At 43.9% G+C, this 21,667-nt stretch overlaps 1 protein-coding gene across 4 annotated transcripts in view; it reads right to left on the bottom strand.

Moving 5' to 3' along the window:
* Nucleotides 1–874: 874 nt before the first annotated feature.
* LOC143217279 (uncharacterized) overlaps nucleotides 875–21,667 on the bottom strand; it is a 301,556-nt gene continuing 280,763 nt past the window's right edge. For 2 of the 4 annotated variants that reach the window (XM_076441344.1, XM_076441346.1), the window contains 5 exons: nucleotides 16,599–21,578; nucleotides 16,035–16,199; nucleotides 13,833–13,980; nucleotides 10,659–10,905; nucleotides 875–9,585 (listed from right to left, as the gene is read on the bottom strand). In XM_076441344.1, coding sequence (XP_076297459.1) covers nucleotides 9,354–9,585; nucleotides 10,659–10,905; nucleotides 13,833–13,980; nucleotides 16,035–16,199; nucleotides 16,599–21,578 — 5,772 coding nt within the window. In that variant the 3' untranslated portion in view covers nucleotides 875–9,353. The other 2 variants (XM_076441345.1, XM_076441343.1) reach the window with 2 other exon arrangements.

The following is a 21,667-nucleotide window of genomic DNA, read 5'->3' as shown; positions in this document are numbered from 1 at the left end:
AGAGGAGGTAAGGAATGGAGGAGAGGAAAGTGAGAAGAGTGGGAAGTAAGGAGGGGAAAGTAAGCGAAGATGGTACGGCCAAACCCAGGACGATCGAAGGATCAGGTAAAGACCCGCGGAAGGATGCTATAAAACGGAAAAAGTGGAGAAAGGGAATCAGGAAAGGATGACGTAAAAAGGAAAGGTTCGCGAGGGCCTGGCCGTACACCTTGAACCAGGCCCAAGCGAGACCTGGAAAAGACAAAGGAGAGGATTCGGCCTGCGCGGGTCTGGTCGCCAGATGTGAATCAGCACTGACCAGGCCCGTGCAGAACGGAGAACAATAGTAGAGGGATATGTCGAGGAAGTAAGGGGTGTTCTGAACGGCGGCGGCGTAGGACAGCGCCGTGGCCGCCACAATAGAAGACTAAAAGAGCACAGAAATCGAATACAGCATCGTATAACTTCACATGTTAATGATTTATTAACTTATTTTCACATACAATAGTATTATGCGTGAACGATCAAACATTGTATAAACAAAATTTACAAAATAAAGTATAAGTCTTTACAGCTAAAAGCTACTAGTAGTAGTGGATCACATAGCTTCATACTTTTCCTCGGCCATGCAAATATTGCCGTCCGAGCCTATTTCATTTTTTTGTTTACTTTATGCTCTATCTCTCATGTGTGTATGTGTGTGTATGTACGTGTACGCGTGTTGTGTGTCTCTCTATATATATATATAGATATATTTATTTATATTTATATATATATATATATATATATTTATATCTTGTATTTATTCTTTTATTTATATTCATATTTATAATCATATTTATAATTGTTTACGTATATACATAATATATGATATTATATATGTATCAATATAATAATATAATATGATATATTATATATACGAATATTATGCCAAATATTAAATAAGCTAGCTTTTCTAGATTTTTTCTTCGTCCTAACTCGGAACTTCTTGGGGAGGGTAGGGGGTGAAGAAAATGGTGGTCACAGAAGGGGTAAATCGTGATAGTGGAGAGTATGCGTTATGGTAATATGTGTGGGTTCTTTTTTCATAATACAGACGTATATTACACTCATTTAGATTCAACGATTCTCTCTATCTTGTAAATATAAAATTATCATCTCTTATTGTAATACCACTGACAGTTGATGTAATAATTATGTATAGCTATTTTAATTCTGCATTAATATCCATATTGTACACCAAAAAGTGCATACGGTCGCTGTTTCCTAAATTTCTTTGACTCGGTATGGTTCACCTGATCACGGTTGAATCGTTTTATTTTCTTTTTGTTCACTTACGGAGTTAATCGGTTTCTCTTATCATTTTTTGGTGCCTCTTAGAACTATATTATTATTCGTCCGTCGGAATTTGCATTTTCGTTTCTCTGTTTTTGCATCTTTTCTTCCCATCTGGTTCTTGTTCTCCCTTTTTTTTCTTTTCAACCATTCTTCTCTCTCTCTCTCTCTCATTCATACGCACACCAGTTTCTCTCGCATTCTCGCTGTACAGTTTCGCGACAAAGAGCAAAAGTCGCCTCGCGCGCAATTTGTTTCAATTTATATCTCTCTGAAAACATAACAAGCGAACGAAACGCTCCGTTAAATATAACTACACTTTTCTCATTCCCCCCCGCTTTCGATAAATAATAATAGTAATAAATATCTGCCGAAGAAACTCGCGCTTCTCTCAATCACACCTCGATAACTAACCCGGTAAATATATATATATATATATTTATATATAGTTCTCGAAAAAATTTTTCTCCCCCTCGTGATTTTCAGCCCTCGCAGCCAAACGCGTCAACTATACTCTTTCTCAGCCGTACCGAAATCCAACTCGCGAAAGAAAACGAACAAACGATGCAGAAACTGTCGACTAACATAGGCCTCTTTACGGTTCGAGATAGCAGACATTAACGTGTACGCAATTCTCCGCAATTATAATCGATCTCTCGCGAGAAAGCAACGCGCGTCGACGCTGTCTATTCGTTCGTGCTCGATTTATCAACAGATTTAATTAACCCAATCGTATAAAGAAAATCCAGTCCATTCTATTCGTTCGTACAACTCGATTTCTCAGCAAATTTAACTAATTCAATCGTATAAAGAAAATCCATTGAACGCGCCGCGACATTGCTCTATTAATTTGTGCAAAAAATTAATCGAATCATATAAAGTATAAAGAAAGACAATCCACTGAACGCGCGTCGACTCTATTCTATTCGTTCGCGAAACTCGATCTGTCAACAAATTTGATCCAATCATATAAAGAAAGAAAATCTCTATTCATTCGTGCAACTTATTCAATCATATAAGGAAAGAAATTCCATTGTACGCACGTCGACTCTATTCTATTCATTCATCAGCTGGATGTTACAAGAATTTGATTATTACACGAAAAAAAAGATCCACAGATAAAAGAATCAAAAGACAAATTGCCACTGGTAAAACGATCCTAATAAAAGGTGCTAGAAAAATAAATATACACTTTGTAAACGTCACACGTCGATGATTCAAAAGAAGTATACATAAAAATTAGGGAGCGAACTTTGTACAATTTGAATAGCACGTCTCTCCGATGATCAATTAATCAATGAATTAATTAGAATTCGACGGACGTCGCTTTTCCCGCGAGCTCGCGACCCCTCGTCCCAAGTATTCGCATAAATATTAAATAACGCGCACGTCGACGGTTATCGTACAGCAATAATTATCGTTAAGGCGTGTATGTATAGATTTATGTACAATTACGGAAAATATACAAAGGACGTTCAGCACTACAGTATTATAATACGTACTCTCGTTTGATTCTTGCGTACATTACATTACTGAGGTAAGTCTTTACTGTTTCCACGAATTTGCTTCTCCGTTACCGCGGAGAAAGGACAAAAAACGCTTCCCTCCTTGTTGTGATCGATCTAGATCTATATAATAAAGGTCTCGCGCGAAACTAGGCGAGTAAGTGCCTAGTTAATTTATGTTTCGAAGGAATCGATGCGGATAAAATTAGAATTGTCTTATCTTTAAAACGGTCCCATTTTGTATACAGCGATGCCAGCCGTTTCGCCCATCTTTTTTGCTTTATATCCTTCGCAACGAACCCCCTCGGACGTCGTCCATCTTTTACTTTTTCTTTAGTTTCCTCTCGGTTTCGCCACCGGAAGGGCTCAGTTCGGAAATCGCCGTGCACATGGTGATATGTCTTTCGCCACGCATTGATTTGAAAACGGAAATCTACGAATCTGCGACAAACAGGGGTAAGAACAACCCGCTGTAACCCGGTTAACCCGGTGAAGGTCGGAAAACTACGAAACAGGGTTCGTAACTGTGAACCGAATCGATTTCGGTTCTTTCTAACCCACGAAACTCTGTTTCGAGCGGGTTTTATAATTACGCTTCGCTGCCAATCAGTTGAAAATTTATATTTTACGTAATTACGAAGAGTATGAATGTTGTGTGTCGATTTTCAATTTTTCTAGACAAGTTTTAAGAAAGTGGTACCGAATAAAATCCTATTTTCATTGGCAATAACTAGACTGCAGATGTTTATGCAATTTGCAAATTTTGTAGGCGAATTTTAAGACAATGGAATAAAATAAAATCATATTTTCAGCGATAGTAATCTTCGTACATATGGAATAAATAAAAATTGTACTAAATCTCCTGTCGAATTTCATACTGCAGCTTTTTTTGAAAATTTTTATAAACACAAAATGCATAAAAATCCGCAGTCTAGTAATAACATTTGTATAGATCCAGATTAAATAAAAATCGTACTAAATCCTGTCGAATTTCATACTGCAGCTTTTCTTGAAAATTTCTATAAACAACAAATGCATAAAAATTCGCAGTCTAATAATAAACCAATAATGGCAAAGAATGCCTGGCATTGTGGCGTTGTTGTTATAGCGCCGATTGGCAATTGTTTAAGAGCGAAAAGAAAAAGAGATGAATGAATTGTTGTTTTAATTTCTAGATTTCAAGTTGTTATTGTTGTCTTAGTATGGATTAGAGTAACCTCCCTTGGTTAACCGGGTTTGGCTGAAGGTTAGACGACGGGTTGTAATCCCTGGCGACAAACACGTGGTTCCCCGTGTCGCGGAAGGAAGCGAGACTTTTTTTGTTTTCCTTGAAATTTTTTCATCACTACAAGTACGAGGAGAGACCCGTCGACACGCCCGTGTTCTCTTTCTCTCGAGCTTCTTTTGATTTGCTTTGATGTGAAGGTCGTTGATGAGAGGCGCGTGATTCGCGTAAAATAACTGAAAACCTACGCGCGTTTACGGCGATTACTCGTTGCTACAGCTGCGTGGAAACGGTAAACTGTTCGTGGTCCTTGCATTTAGAATTTTACGTTTGATCTCTGAATGATTGAACTCTACATACAGTCTTCCCTCGCATAGTGTTACAAGCAGATAAACTTCATTTCCAAAGTACCATTATTCGCATGGTTTCATTCCAACAAATAAATAGATGAACCGATGACAGTCGACTGAAAGTGACGTTGGTCCACTGTATGCCTTTTGATATTTGAATCATGATGAATAGCCTGCGGATCTTTATGCGAAATAAAAATCGTCTGCGTCGATCGCAAGAAATATTAGCTTGTCCTAAAAGTTTCTTTCACTGCGTGCACATTCCATATTGTTAGATAACATCGGCATACACGAACGACACAATCTTCTGTTCGTTAGTGTTTTATTCTTCCTTAACACATTACGGACCGGTGACTATTGCATAATTTTGAAAAATCTATGGTTCATGGCTGAACACTTTTTAATGGAACCCTCAATAGCACCCTCAACAACGTCATCCAATAGTTTCATTTAAGATTGCAATGTTAAAAAAAATTTCCACGCATTCTTTTGGTACAGCACAATTATTGATTATTGATATTATTAGCCCTTTGCACTCGAATGGCGAGTCTGAGGCGCCACTAAAAATTGCCATACTATTATTCAAAACATTTTCAACATTATTAAAAATTTGTCTGTATTCTATAAATTGTAAAAAGCTCAACTGTTATATAAGAAAACAGGTTCAAATTTGATGTGCACAGTGTAAAAAAGATTATATAGAACAAAACTGATCTGAGTTGAAATGAATATCTTGATATTGGAATTGAAATTGCTTCGAGTGCAAAGGGTTAATATTCCTTCCGGTATCTAAAGTGTTATGCTACCCCTTTTGTCAACCATGCCATTGCTTTCCTTAAAAACTACTCTGAATTTGCACTGGGACTTTTGGGACAACCTAATAGAAACTAAATTGAATGTTACTTCTCCCCTCAACGATTTCGATAGTAGGGAAAATATCGACATGTTCAATTTAAAAAATTTTCTATAAACGCATAGAGATCCGCAGCCTAACGATGGGTTACAGTAGCAACGAATAATCAACGGTTGACAAATTGACGAGTACAGGAGCGTCGATGCTACGCAACGAGCGAATTCGCGCGATCCTCTTCGATTTTTTGATACTTGTTCTTTATTGTCTGTCTAGAGTGTACGTTCAGATCTACCGAAAGCTTTTGTCGTATCGTTGAATACATTGCTTCCCAGGGTGTGATCCAAGAGTATACAGAATTATACGATACACACGTAAACCGAAGAAAACCGTATGTTCACGAAATATAATGAAGCAACGCATCGAAAGCTTTCCCCGGGACCGAGACACTCGGAACAAGATGTCCGTATTTATACTCTACTAACTTTTTAAAGATTTACTCTGTAAGTTTTGTACATGTTTTATGCGTGGTGCATGCAAAGGAACATTTCTCGTGTCTTGGGGCTAAAGTTGCGCGACGATGGTGTCGTGTCGTTATTCGATTTTCTTTCGTTCGATAAAAAAATAAGGACGAGGTACTCCTCCTTATCGTAGCGAGATCACCTGAAACAAAGGCGGAGCAACGTCTCTCGAATCTCCTTCGACGGTCTATTTCAGGTACGGGCTCTGAAACCACGCCCACTCGGGTTCTTCGCACACTTCACAGCGATCGTTCGACGAGCTTCAAGGCTCGGGAGGCGGTTAGGTACGGCCTCTCGCTCAGAGGTGGGAAGAGCTCGCGCGTGGTTGGTCGTTGGATGCGAAGGCGGGGCCTGGGAACGCCTACAGCCCCGAACTCGGACGCTTATCGAACTTTCGCTGCGGATACGCGTTGAAAAATTGCCCGTACCCGGTCTACGTGATTTTTTTGCCGGTTTTCTGGTGATTTTTTAAAGAAACTTTACTTCAAGCTACCCGAAAGCCCCAAATCTCGTTGAAACTGGATCCCAGCGTGTGTCGATCGAAGCCCGGACAAGACACCTCGCAGAGACTTCCAATTCTGAATCAATCTGGCATATGTCTTATGTACAAAATCCCTTTTGGTTGATCGCGAGTCCGCGGCACATCGATTACGCTGTCGTCGTACTCTCTTCGCATTCATTTATATCGTCTACGGAATAACGTTTACAAAAGTCGGTTTACGCGCGGGGTTTTCTTTTTTTTTTCTTCTGAAAAAACGCCGACCCGGTCGCCGGCCGTGTTTAAAAAGGATCCCAACGTGTCGTGTTTTCTATTCGATATCTGACGCGATCCAACACGATGACGTCCCGGTAAAAGAATTACACCTTGTATATTTATGTATAGCCATCTAAAAAATGATTGATTGAGAATAGTATCTCTCTGTAGGTACAGTGACGTTGATTCATTCGCAAAAATATCGTTTTTAAAAACTACCTGCGCTCGGTCTTTTTCGTGTGTCCGTGTGTGTACGTGTATGCGTGTGTGTATTTGTTATACTTCTCTCTTCCGTCGCGGATACTAATTCTCGTGCATCGTCGACCTTTTTAAAAAAGAAATTCAGGGTCGCGTAAAACTGTGTTTCAAAATGGAACGCGCCCGGATTAGTATAGTTCACCGGGCCCTTCTTTCTTCTTTCTTCTTGTTCTTCTTCTTCGAGATACCGTTTTTCCACGCCTCACGGCCTCGTGTCCGTGAATGTTAATGTAACACTCGAGACGCTTGTTGCTCGAAGAGTCGCGATGTAAGTACGCCTTCGCTAAAACTACGCTCAACAGAAACTCGCTACCCGAGACACTTTACATTCCCGCTTTTCCACGGGAAGAAAACTTTCCAACTCGTTGATCTTCGCGCAGGAAAAAGTTGTTTGCCCCCTCGGTGGAAATTGTTAAAGTTCCGTTCTCGCAATAAAAACTCTCCGCCAAATAGAGACGTTTAATTTAAATTAATTAAACGAACTCGAATGAATTTCTCGAACCAGCTCACAATCGTTTCGCCGACTTTAACGATTGCCTCCGAGATCGCCGACTATTTATATTCTCCGAGGAACGCACGAATCTTCGAGCAAATAACTTCGGGTCCTGCGGCGATGCAACTATAGTGTGCGCGTTACAGCTGGACAGCGGATCCTTATGCGATATAAACATTTTCCATCCGGTTTGCAAGAAACTTTCTTTCTTAGTATTTTGAATAGGTTGGAAATCGTGTAACTGTATCTTGAAATTCTTCTAATATGCTTTCGCCGTCATATTTTTGTTGTAAACGCGTAAAAATCCGCTGTCCAGTTGCAGCACGCGAAGGCTCTATGCAACAAGTTCCTTTTTACTTTTATCCTCGCTCTAAAGAAACAATATTTTCGTGCACCGGCGTCGGCACGCAACGACAATCCAACAATTTTCGTTTCAGAAACGCGTCGAGTAAATTTTTTGAAAATATTCTCAACAAATCAAGTGTACGGCACACGACGCTTCCCACATTTTAAATACGATTAGGATTAAAATTCTTGCGGGGAGTCGAAACGCTCGTCGAACACCAAATAGGAAAAATGCTTTCCGCTCTAAAACTGTACACGCTACGTTAGCAGATGAATGTTACCGTGAATAAACGACGAATTATTCTACAACCGAGGAATGTCTCGAGCCGGACAAACTCAGTCCTCGACTGGATCGATCTAACGTTTTCCCATCTCGCTATAGAGACTCGATCATCGTAATTTTCGTTGACTTATGTACAGGAGAAATGAGTCGCGACGTAGGAGAAACACGAAAGTAATCGGTATTTACAGGGATCGTCGTGAGATAGGATAAACTGTCCAGGTATAGTTGCCGATGACGTGGGGGTTTTCTCCGATTTCAATGAACTTTAGATATTACGTTATATCAAGATCTCAACATTCTCCTTTCAAGTTTTTCGCGGGCGACTTTAGTTTACGAGATAATCGCGAAATACACTTTACTTGTAAACAGAGAGTTGTGCTAATTTAAATCAAATTGAATTACTTACACTTAAATTCATTGCTAATAATTAGACTCACGAGTGTAATCGAGATACAATTTAATGTAAATTACTCGACGCTCAACACTAAACCTACCGAGCCGTAAAAGTGGCTGCTCTTTACTTTACCGGACTCAAAATTTGTGCCTTTCTCCTACTATCTGTAGGAGAAATATACTAATTTCGAATCCGGTGAAGTAAAGTTTACCCTTAAAAGTAACTGGTACATGACTTTGTGCGGCTTCTATTGTAATACAATCATTTCTTACGAAATCATTTTTGTAATTTCAATAATCGTAAAATAAAAAATGTGAAACCGGTCATTTTGACCGGTGGCGGAAGGTTTAGTGCTAATGTGAAACATATCTTTCATTTCTACCCGTGTTTCCCAATTAGATAGCGTTACTTTTATTTCTGTAATAATTTTCTCCTACGTCTTTCCGCAATTTATGTTTCTTTTCCGAGACGAACGTGATAAACAAGTTTATTCTTGATCAGTAATTGAATTACTTTGTAATTATAATTTTCAGACTCGACGATTGAACAGAATTTATGAACATTTATTAAAAATGTTAATCAGCAAACATACAAAAGTGTCCCGCCGATATTTCCGAAACTAAAGTCGACCGCCAGTTATTTCGCAGGAAAAAGCGATTCGAAATATCGAGTTCTACATATAACATACCGACGACCCACGTAATCGGCAACTCCACCACTGTCTATAAACAACGAATCGAAAGAACCATTCCATTTACCTCTAATACTGGAAGTTCCTTTTTTGGTTGCCTTTCGTCGACAGAGGAGAGAGACGACAACAATGATTCGCTCTCATTCTACGTCGTTTTCGTACCAAGTTTACGTTCACAGAGTGTTTATAAAAATGTTGATTCGCCGATACTAGTACGAGTAGGTAGCGAAAAGAAGGTAGAACGAGTTCTCTCTTTGATCACAGATGCTACGGACGCGCGAGTACTCCGAGCGTTCATCGTCGAAACACCTGTTACACGCGTAGGTTACAAGATTAGTACACCGTTGGCCTAAGCAGACGGGTTCGAAGGTCATCGACACTGTTTGTGCTCGGAAGAGACAGGATTCGAAGCTCCGACGACAGACTTCTTCGACGACTTCTTCACCTCGGACCTCGAACCTCCCGGTGGCTCCTTCAGTCCCTGCAACCTGCAGGACTTGCTACCAGATGTCTTCTTGTCCTTGCTCGATTCTGGCACCTTGTCCAGCTCAGCCATTGCCTCCTGTATCGCATTTTCCAGCTGCATATTCAATTTACGACTTCTAGAAGAAGAAACGGGGGACACGAGAAAATCGTGGCGTTAGTCTCCTCAGGGTTGTATCTCCGGCGAGGGCTTTCATTTCGACAGGCTTAAAAAGAGGGTAACAGCGAAGCCGTGACACATCTAGGATGCGATACGCTACTACTCGGCTAATCGGTTAGGCTCAAGGAACGTCATTCTACGGCACGGTGTTTGGGTCTCTTCACAGTGTAACTCTTTAGTAAAATATCGTTTGCATCCGTACATTTATACAGGGTGGTCCACCTGCATGTTCCACAAGAATGGGTGGGCGGAATTTCAAACAGTGTAAAGATTGAAAGAGTTTAAGAACGTCAACACACTTCTGGCAACTTGATAAAAGCGCTAAACAATTAATTAATGTGAAATAAAAATGTTCTAGCCGAATTACAACGTACCGGAACGAGATAGAAATTTATTTTCCGTGCCCAAGCATGTTTAATTATTTTTCAAAGTGGTATCGTCCAATTCTAAAATGCAATTCAAGTCTAAATACGCTTTCGTGCCAACCAGAATTTTGAAAACTTGAGAGAAAAATAACATTTGCAAAACATTCGTCGTGCGATATCATTTAAAATTGTAGGAAAATTTAAAAAATTGAACATGTTAAGGGTTGAAATTGAAAGAAGACATTTATGTGGACCACCCTGCGTATTAGTATAACAAATGTTTAAATTTCGACTTGCGAGTAATACGTTCTACGAATATGCTACAAAGAACATGTTACTAAAGATAGAATAATAGCTCTATTTAAACAGCAATACTAAGCAGAATAAAAGAATTGCGCATATCTATATAGAGTGTAGATTGAAAAACACACCTGATACGCGCAGCTGCGATTCTAGAATGAAAAGGGTCTTTCAAAAAAAAAAAGGCTTTTTCCAAAGAATTCTTTAAGAGAAAGCATTCTATAAAAATCGCAGCGGCGCGAGGCGTTTCCTTAAACGTAACAGCAGAGACTCGATTATCATTGGCTGCTGGTTCGGGTTAGGTGTGATCGAGAACTCGTTAACAAAGTGGACTTGTTAATTCGCGAAACGAGGTGGTGCGACTCACTTCCTAAACTTTTTTCGCGCACGATGATGCGCCTCGAGGCCTTCGGAGAGGGACTTGAGAGCCTTGACCTCGACCTGGCTCCGACCGCCCCCGCCCCCGTACCAACGGACACAGACTGTCATAGACCCCGGGGGGCCTAAAGACTCGACCTTGCCCGGCCATGCCGGACTTCCTCTTGCGGCGCCCCACACTAGCTCACCCACTTCCAGTTTCCTCTGGCTCTTCTCCTCTGATTTCGCCTTGGTTACTAAACGGTTCAAACACACGAGATTTTCTTTTTCCATTTTCTCTCTCGCTTTTATTTCTCGTTTCTATTTTCGTTTTTTTTCAGCTTTTTTTCTAATGAATTGAGGGCCCGAAAAACATGGTGGCGAGTCAGCGTGATTTACTTTGGCCAATAGTGCAACGCAGTACAACGAAATGATTTATGCTGTTGGTGCGTGCTTTTGGAACGGTCCTCGAAACGGTTCGAGACTCGATGGTTAACTTTGGTTGAAAGTATTCGATCGAACAAATTAACAGATTAATCATCTGCAGAGACAATCGTTACAACGTTAGATATAAATGTTACTCGGAGATTGATTCGTTTCTCTGAGAAATCTTACTTCATTCATTGCATTGATATATTGATAATATTCAATATAATAAATAATATTCAGTTGCAATCATAAAAAAATATCATATAATTTTTACTTGTTGGTGCAGCATATATTATTTGATAAACAGACAGAAATGCTCATCATTTTATAAATACTGTGAAATACAAGTTCTTAATATTTCATCGAAAAGACTGCATTTTGTAATTTCGATTTGTTGCATTCTCTACCGATAGCACCAACGAATAAGAGACACCATTTCGCAGTTTCGATCGAACAGTTTCCGCCAAGGACAGCAACCGCTGTCGTCGAACCGTGGTTTTTCCAACTGTGCTTCTTGCTCGCGCGTGTGCTCGTTAAATAAATGATTAGTAGCTTCATTCAAATGGTGGTAGGCGAGATCAGTGGCAAAATGAAATATCGGATATGTGAGTCGAGCACATGCAATGACTCGTCGTCGAGATCTCCGTGATAAAACCGTACCGATTTCTCAACACACGTTCGCGCGCCGCGTGAAATAAAACCGATCTGCGTGTTCCACGAAAATACGGCGCTTCGTTTCCCATTAGTACATATAAATACAGCTGGGGTCGTAAACCGAGGGGACACGATTCGCGAGGTCTCGTCATAATTTTCTCGTCGCTTCGACGGATCCCCGGGACGTAAATTTTCCGGACACTCGTTTCGAACCCGCGAAATTACGGACGGCAATAAAGTCGCAGATTTACGTGACAAATTATCGCGCATACACGTAGCTTAGGTGAACGGGTTCGGCGCACCCAGAACAACGATCCCTCGCGGAGATAATGCACATGCGACGCGGCGAGGGTGATTATGTACAAGAAAATGCTGGAGGAAAATGCAGTTTCGGTAAATAAACCGGTGAGCCACACCGAAAATGATCCAATGACTTTGCGAACCCCTCTCCAGCCCCCTTTCTCTCTCTCTCTCTCACTCTCTCGCGCACTTTCTCTCAATGATTCGTGTGTGACGACTGCATGTGGACAACGGTATTAACAAACCTGACAGCCAATTAGTAGAAAAACAAAACGCAACATATCTTCCCGGTATTATTCGCCAGTTTATGAGTCAGTCGTTTACACCGCCGTTACTGGTGCGTAACAAGCATCGAGTCTCCTCTTTTTTTTTTTTTTTTTTTTTTTGATCAGCCAACGGAAAAACGTTTAGTATGCTTACTGACATCACTTACCTGCTGAGAACACCTCGGGAAATATTGCAAGTGTGATCGCTCTTCGTGTTTCGTTTTTTTTTTTTCAAGGAATCATGATGGGAACCAATTGCGCGAGATGCTCGAGAGTTTCGCTCGCGAGTGGATAGGATTTTGCTTTGAAAGCTTTCAACATTGTTTCGAGAGAGCTACAGGGGATCAAACAAGTAATTGTACATTCTTTATCGAGGATAATGAGATCGTTTCGCAATTGTAGTAGCTGATAGTGCTATCAAAAATTATTTGCCCCACATTATTTGCTCCCCATTTAAAAATTATAGTAGCAGCTGCTAATACTATGAAAAATTATTTACCCCACACTATTTGCTCCCCATTTAAAAATTGTACTAGCTGACAATGCTATGAAAAATTATTTGCCCCACATTTAAACATTCCCCATTTAAATCCCCAAGAGAAATTTACTCCCCATTTAAAAACTGTAGTAGCTGATAACGTTAGCAAAAATTATTTGGCCTACATTATTCTCTCCCCATTAAAAAATCGTAATAGCTGCTAATACTATGAAAAATTATTTGCCCCACGCTATTAGCTCCCCATTTAAAAATTGTGCCAGCTGACAATGCTATGAAAAATGATTTGCCCCACATTATTCGCTCCTCTCTTTTGGAAAAGCAACTTTCGACCACAAGTACATATTTCGAAACTCGATACACGCACAGAACACTTCGTTTTACGTAACTCCGCGTCATGTAAAAAGCATCACCAAAGCAATCAGCATGCAACAAGCAGTAATACGCAACCGTGTGCCAGTTTTACATGCATTTCAGCAAACGAAAACAAAGAATATAACCATGCAGACGCACGCGAACTTATATTAACGAGCTGACGTGCATGCTTCGACAATTTACGGGAAAACAATAAGGAAATTTTAGTGAACAGCAACGTGTTTTTCCCTCAAGTATTGCTATCCTAACGATCTGCTAGAGCCAGAAGCACTCTTAACGACGACACTCCGTACGCACCAAACGTCGACGAACAACTGCGAGATCATTCTTTTCCGCCATTGCTGCTCGTCGAAATGGTTTTCCAAGAAATTTTGAAAAGCGATTGCTTTAGTGTAGGGATCGGCAAACTATTTAATAAAAAAAAAATTTGAACCTTTTTTTTTGTTGCTCTATGGGTGGAATTACTCATGTAAATATTTTCAAGTTCGCTACCCGGAACACCGAGTCTAAATTTTACGACCTGGACCTTTCCAAGAAAAGTTTACCGACCCCTATCTTAAAGTCTGATCGAATGGTTTTATGATTTGTTTTGAAATGTCGTTTGGCCGAGCTACTTATGCGACTAATGCACGATAAACGTCTAAGAATACCATACAATACTGACCATCTTGGTCTTCATGCAGGGTAGAATGCATGGAATGGATGGAGTCCAGTTTTCGTTTGATTCCGCGGCCGAGGGCATGTTCCCTGCCCTCGCACCTCACTGTGCTCACCACACCTTCCGTCTGCTTCAACGTCTCTGTCGTATAGATCTGTCAAATACAACTCGATCAACTCAGGCACAAGCCTACCAAATCGCATGCTTATATCAATTCAATCTAACGACCGCCAAATCTGGTATCTGTGTCGACTCGAAAGACCCCTCGGCTGCTCTTTACCTTACCGGACTCAAAATTTGTTCCTTTCTCCTACGAATTATGATGTATTTGGTATGTAATCCAATAGATTTGAACCCGGGGAACCTGCAGATCAAAGTTTCGATGCTGTAGGATCAATGGTTCGGAAGTTACGATCGTTTAAAGTTGAGCATATTTCCAGTTTCTCAACAGGTAAGGTAATCAAAAATGCTCAACTTTAAGCGACCATAGCTGCTCAACTATTGATCGTAGAGGATCGAAACTTCGATCTGGTCGATCAGGTAGAAATCTACTGGATTACATACCAAATACATCATAATTCGTAGGAGAAAGGTACTAATTTTGAGTCCGGTAAAGTAAAGTTTACCCGACCCCTCTATATACGCTGGCTGTAAAAAGTATTCGTACACTGATCAATTTCAAACAGATCTTTCTGAAATAGTTGTTTGTCAACTATCTTTCTGTCAGCAATAAATACGTGCATATTCATTTCTGAGAATATATACGTATAATCATTGTTTACAGAAAACTAGTTACTAAACAATATAGCAAAGGTTTGTTTGAAATCAACCAGCGTACGAATACTTTCTACGACCACTGTATGTATATTTCCAGCGAGATCCTCATCGGAAAAATTTCATTCTTCGCGGCATGCAAACGAGAAAAGTGGTACCAAGATAGACGAAATCCAAACTCTGATTACGCATGCTCATGTCTCAAGGTAATCGTTTGCCAATTGTTCCAGGAATAATGTAATACCAGATGACTTTCAAAACAGAAAGTTATTGTTCAGCAAAAATTTATTATTCGTCTCTGTTCGCCATATTTATATAAAGAATCACGACGATTTTTTCCCTATGCGTGTCGCGTGCTTTTTTTCCTTTCGTTTTTCTTTTTTGTTCGTCTCGTTTACACAAAGTTACATTATTGCAATGTACATTTTAAATAATAACGCTAAAAAAAAAAGAGAGAGAAACGCGAGCCTCGCGTGAACTCGGCTCCACTAAAAAGAATTGTCTGCAATTAGAAGTTCGATAACGTTAAATACAAACTAATTACAAACTTAATAATTATATATATTTATATATATATATTTATTTATGTATATAGATTAAAACGCGTCAAAGGCCCTCGCGGGCTGAGATAATGCCACTCGAATTTAAAATGTACAAAAAATTGATCAAAGAACCCGTAATAAAATCAGAAGAAAAAAAATGATCCTAATCATCTGACGACGAGTCGGTGTCATCACCGTCGTCGACTTCTTGCGCATAGACGAACGGATTGTAAATGTATGGGTTTATATAGGCCTGTTTATTTGGCGAGTAATTAACGACAGCAATGCCATTAGGATCAGACCTGTAATTATACAAATGTGGATAGAGGCCGGGTGGCGTGGCGATGCCGACGCTTACAAATTTTTGATAGTTTTCGTTCTCGGGACAATAAGAGACGCCAACTGTTTGCTCGTCCAAAGACTTATCTTCGGAGTTATGCGCGTTGACATCTTGGTCTACGATATGCTGCACGACCTGCGAGTCAATTTGGCTCGGCTCGACGTTATGCTTGTCGTCAAATTTCTGAGGTAGCATCGTGTAATGCGCGTGGTCTGGCACTAAAGCTTGCTGTCGATAAACGTTAGCGTTTGGAACGTAATGATGCTGGCTATGATAGAGGATCGGCTGATAATGACCGTGACCTACAACCGGTAACGTGTTCACGTCCATCTCTGTATAAGAGAGATCCGTCATGTCTTTGTTATCGACGGTCAGCTGATCTTCCAATGGGGAGTGGTCCATTGTGTCTGAATATATGGAATGATTTGGTGATGATGTGTCCATATGCTCCTGTGAGTCAGCGTATGTGTTTTCAGGGTGTGTCGTATCGGCTGGCTGGTGCATGTCTGTTAGAGTTAGATGACGGTTGACCTGATCTACATGGGTACCAACCTGGATCCCAGTAGTCACCGTCGACTCCACGTACGTCTTCCCGTGGAGACCCGGTTGGCTAAGCGTTATCTCCTTCGTCGTGATACCCTGAATCCTCCAGTCCTCGGACGCCACCGGAACGTCGCCCGAGTCCGGCTCGCTGCTCGACACGCAATGAACCATCGGCTGGAAATCATAGATTCATCATTAAATTGTCTTCTACTTTTCTGTTAAAGTTAATTACATTACACATTAATTACTGATACAATGTTTTATTGAGAATGGGATACTGTGTGTTCTTCGACGGTCGCCGAGAAGCGTCATGACTATAGACTGCGGATCTTTATGCAAGATAAAAATATTCTGCATTGATTGTGGAGAGAGAGAAAGCAGGATTAAAAAATAAAAATAAACTAAAATTTCTTCATAAATGCACAAAGACCCGCAGTCTAGTAATGAACGATGTATGTTCTGGACGCAAAGAAGGACAGTTCTAGGACAATTGTAGGCCAGATAATCGGGACACTAATCTAGAAAACACTGTACCGACTTGACCTCGTGAAATTCGTAAGTAATCCCCATTACCGTGGACGACGAATGATGTCTAGCAGTGATGGGCGGCGCGGGCGAAGCAGCTCCATGCGTGGTGGTGTCCACAGCGGGGCTGTTGGACCTCTGACTATTCCCAGGACTGAGAGTGGTGGTGTCCGGAGGCGACCCCTGCCTCATCATCGCAGACTGCGCCATATTGGCTTGGTTGCCAGCCGTTTGCGTCGACACCGAATGTCTCGCCATCAGCGGACTATGTTGATCGCTCTGTTGCGCAGTCTTCTCCACAACAGTCGTACTGCTAGTAGCAAGGACATACTGTTGCTGCTCGACATTCTGATCCGCGGACGGCGAATTGACGCTGCTCTTCGGTGAGGTGGGCGCCTTCCCTTGGATCATACCCGAGCTCAGAATATAACTTTGATTGTGATCGATGTTCAGAGAAGGGTCAACCGTCGTCCCGTTGCCAGCTGCGGATTGAAAGTTCGGTATCTGATTGTTGGACACCATGGTGGTCTGCTGTTGAACGATCGTGGTATTCTGCTGCACAAACGTTGTATTCTGCTGGTTAGACGCTGAAGAGACAGCGATGTTCTGCGCGGTTCCGCAAGGTACCATCAAGGTCTGCCCGTTCATCTGTATGAACTCCTGCTGGCCCTGCATGTTCGACGGCCTGACCTGCGAGGTGTTGAAAGTCACCTGTTGGTTGGGACTCACGTTCGCTACGATGGGACTGAGCTGGTTGCCGAAGGAGGTGGTGCCGTTCACCAGGAACTGGCCGCTGTTAGGCGAGAGGAATTGCGCGCCGGGACTGTGCTGCTGGATGATTTTGCCACCAGTGGCCTGGGGAGCTCGGATCACCATCCCCGCGGGACCAGCTGCCAAGATACTCTGACTGGGATTGAATATTCCGCTGTGACTCTGCACCGGAGTCAGCACGTTCTGACCGTTCACGTTCTGTATCTGCAGCTGCATGCCGATGTTACCGGTGTCTTGAAGCAACGTGGCAGTCCCGTCGGCAGACATAACCATACTGCCGATACCGGGGACGATGAACTGTTGGATGGTCGGGAAGTTCTGCACCATGCCAGCTGCGCCGTTCAACAGGTTCACCGGCTGTAGGAGATTGATCTGCTGGGTCGGTTGAGGATTCGTGATGATTTGCTGGGCGTTGAACTGCGCCGACGTGGTCCCAGCCTGTCCGTTCATAACCAATTGCGCTGGCGCACCTCCCTTCCCCGGGACAATAGTCAACGCTTGAAGCATCGGACCGCCTATACTCTGGGTCTGGAAGTTCTGCTGCGCGAAGTTCGACTGCGACTGCATCAGCATCCCTGCGTTCTGCTGTGACGAAGCGATGTGCAACATCGAAGCCACCGTCTGCGGGTTGCCCTTCCGCTTCTTGTACGCCTTCTTCTTGCTCATCGACTCGGGAGACAGCAGAGCCGGCTGCCGATTCACCATACCCTGGTTCGCGTTTCTGGCGACGTCTTGGTTAGCGTCGATGATCGACTGAGCGTTCTGTATCACGTTTCCAGTGGCAACCGTTAGATGAGGGATCTGAACGTTCTGGCCTATGCTGTCCATCGTCATCACACCAGGTTGGATAAGTACAGGAGTCTGAATGGTGTTCACCAGAACCGTGGGCTGACCTATCACCTGCTGAGCCACGCCCACAGCTGGGATCACCTGGCTGACTGCTCCGGTTACGCTCGTGACCATCGGCGACACCGATAACGGCGGCATAGAGCTGGAATTCGAGATGATCTTCGGCGGCGGTGGAGCCATCACGCCATTGATACCCGATCCAGTGCTAGCCATGATCAACTGGCCACCACTGGACACGAGGATATGACCAGGTGGTAACGTGGACCCCGTAGGATGCTTCAGCATTCCGCCAGAAGTGAGAACATTGTGGACCTGAACGTTGGACTGAGGGTGCTGCTGCGTTTGATGCTGCTGATGCTGATTCTGCGGCTGCACCGGCGAACTGGTGCTAGCTTGAGGTACTTGTATGCTGCTGACGACGCTTTGGACCATCTCCAACGGCGACTTTGTCACACTAATCGCTATCGACGGTTGGCTGCTTGGTAGGGAGGTATGAGCGTTCACAGATGTGACTGGGACATTTGTTAAAGTAGGGGACGTCTGATGTTGCGGTTTGTTGGAGAGAATGTCTGGTATCGCGGGATTGGGTATGCCGGAAGGTGTGTTGATGGAAACTGTAGCGGTATTAGCTCTCCCAGCGAGCACAGAAGTGATGGTGTTGCTGCTGACGGTGTGTCCGCTGGCCATGGTGGTTATCACTGACGATGTTCCTGTAAAGTGGCTCATGGGTACTCTGGTGACGGCGTTGACGGTGTGAGGATGCGGCTGGTAGCCATCCAACGACGACTGCCTGATGGTCTGCCTCTTGACCACCTGGGGCACCATGTTGTTTTCCGTCATGGACGAGGACGTCTGCATCGAGGAATTGCAAACAGTGACCCCGCTGGTGCTGTTCGCCGCGGAGCAAGGTGTCTCGGAGCGTTGCTCTTGGACACCGGTGCTCATCGAAGACTGTGACGGCTGCTGAGCCTGAGGTGTTAGCGGTTGGGATGGCACCTGGCCTGAGGTGGCGTGCGAATGAGGTGTGGGCGGTTGCGAGTAGCTGTGCGGGGTCGAAGGTTGCGACGAGATGAGACTCTGCGGTGTGGCTGGCTGCGAGATTCCTGGCGTGGACGAGGCTGGTGTGTCCGAGTTCGCTGGACTGTTCGTACCGATCGGGGAACCATGACTAGTGCTCACAGTGCCGCCTTGGATGGGCCTCGAGTCAGCCTGGTTGTTCTGATACTGTTCCCCGAGCGTGGACGACGTGACGGGGTCCTCGCGTTGATCCGAGTGCATCAGGTACTGGCGTTGAATCTGCTGCTTGTATTGGTCCTGCACGAACGACTGTGTATCGGCGCTGGTCACGCAACCTTGGCAAGGACTGCTCTCCGAATCGGGTCCACCGTTGCTCGACGTGGGCGTCATGCTGCTGTGCACGACCACCGGCGAGGTAGCGTGATTCTTCACCGAGTTGAAGGTCGACGTGCTCGTCGGGCTGACACTGGAGGAAGGCTTTGGTTGTGGAAGATAGGCGTTGTTCGCTAGGTGAGAGTTGTGGCTCGTCTGCGGCGTCTTCGAGTTGTTCACCACCAGGCCCACTTGCGAACTACTGACCCCTGTCTGCCGCGATATCGTGCTGTTCAACAGCGCTGTCTGCTGGGCCAGGTAGCCGCTAGGATCCTCCAAGAACGACGGTCCGCTGCTGTTCACCGTGGAGCCGATCTGATTGCTATTCTGGTGCGCCTTGTCGTTGAACTCGTCGATCGGACTCGCCGCGGATTGGTCTAAACTGTTGTTCCTGACTTCGCTGACGCTGTGCTGTTGGCGTTGCTTCTTCACCACCACCTTGCTAGGCTTCGCCTTCTTCCGCGCCACCTCGTCGGTCCAAGTAGTCGCCTGTGGAATGTGATGATGCAGAGGTGGGACTCGGTCGAAGGAGTTACAGGTGATGTTCTGCACCGTGACCAGAGGAGGTTGGTGCGTGCCAGCCGCTGGTCGGTTCTGCTGCCACGGTGGCGTTCTAGAGGTGAAATGCATGCTGCCGGGCTGCCCGTTTGGTCCCATACCGGATTGTGCTTCGTGATTGGTGTTCGGGCTTCTTCCCGCCACGTTTGACAGCACGTACTGCTGTTGCTGATGCTTCACATCGGCTGCGTTCCCCTTCGACGCGTCGAAGTTCTTCGCTGGGTATTGCACCTGGTTCTGAGCGTACATTCGCTGGACGTTCTCGTGCGAGTTCGTCGACATGTTCCCGTTCTGAACAACGTGATGCCGCTGCATTGGATGGTTCTGTAACAACAACTGTTGCTGTTGTTGTTGCTGCTGTTGTTGTTGTTGTTGTTGTTGCTGCTGCTGCTGCTGCATCTGTTTGGCGTTCATGTCCTCGTCCGTCACGGATGGCGTACGGTTATGCCTGATTTGAATCTCAGCGGTGTTCATCGTGTTCATCACCGAACCCGCGTTCTGCTGTTGCATCACGTCCATGGAGTGGTGGCTTAGTTGCTGATTAGGATACTGGGGCTGGACGCACACCTGAGGTACTTGTTGTTGCTGCTGCTGCTGCAGCTGCTGTATCTGCATCTGGAAGGGATCCGCTGGCTGGGATTGCATCACGTGTTGATTAGGCTGATGCTGCTGCGACTGCTGCTGCATCTGATGCGGGTGCAGCTGATGCAGTTGAGGATGCAGCGAGGGCTGAGACGACACTTGCGCAGGTTGCATGTGATGCACGTAGTTCTCAGACGGGTGCTGAGGATTAAAGTTCCCCGATTGCTGGTCGACCTCCTGCGGCAAGTGCTGCTGCTGCTGCTGCTGCATCTTGTGCTTCTGCAGCTGCTGTTGCATGTGAAGCTGCTGCTGCTGTTGTTGTTGTTGTTGCTGTTGCTGCTGTTGATTTATGTGCTCTTGTTGCTGCTGCTGCATCACGTGCAACGATTGCTGGTTTAATTGATTCAGATAGTGGGGAGCCTGCTGTTGGGTCAGTTGATTCACAACTGTGTTCTGATGCTGGGGTTGCTCTTGCTGCTGTAAGATCTGCATATGCTGCATTTGTTGATGGTGCGGCAATAGTTGTTGGGTTTGTTGCTGCTGCTGCTGTTGCATTAGTTGCTGTTGCTGCTGCTGTTGTTGCTGCTGCTGCTGTTGTTGTTGCTGCTGCTGCTGCTGCAATATCAGCTGTTGATGCTGTTGTTGCAGCAGCTGTTGCTGTTGTTGAGTCATGTTGTTGAAATTTGCAGCTGGCTGATTCATGATCAGCGGGTTACCCATTAGCATCCCCGACATATTGTGCTGACCTAACCTCTGCTGGGGATTTCTTGTTGCACAGCCGTTCACATCTTGGTTTTGCGAGGTCGAGTTTAGTGTCTGGTGGCAGATCTGCTGATTGCTCTGCTGGACTTGCAAATTCGGGATTGCGATCGGCCATACCTGCAACGAAAATATGCATCACGTGTTAGGTAAGGTGCTTAGGGGATGATGTATCCGTGGTTGTCGGTGGTTGTCATTTCAAAAACGTT

This window comes from Lasioglossum baleicum, chromosome 16, assembly GCF_051020765.1.
Source record: "Lasioglossum baleicum chromosome 16, iyLasBale1, whole genome shotgun sequence".
NCBI classification, from domain to species: domain Eukaryota; kingdom Metazoa; phylum Arthropoda; class Insecta; order Hymenoptera; family Halictidae; genus Lasioglossum; species Lasioglossum baleicum.
This window is presented reverse-complemented; position numbering and strand designations above follow the sequence as displayed.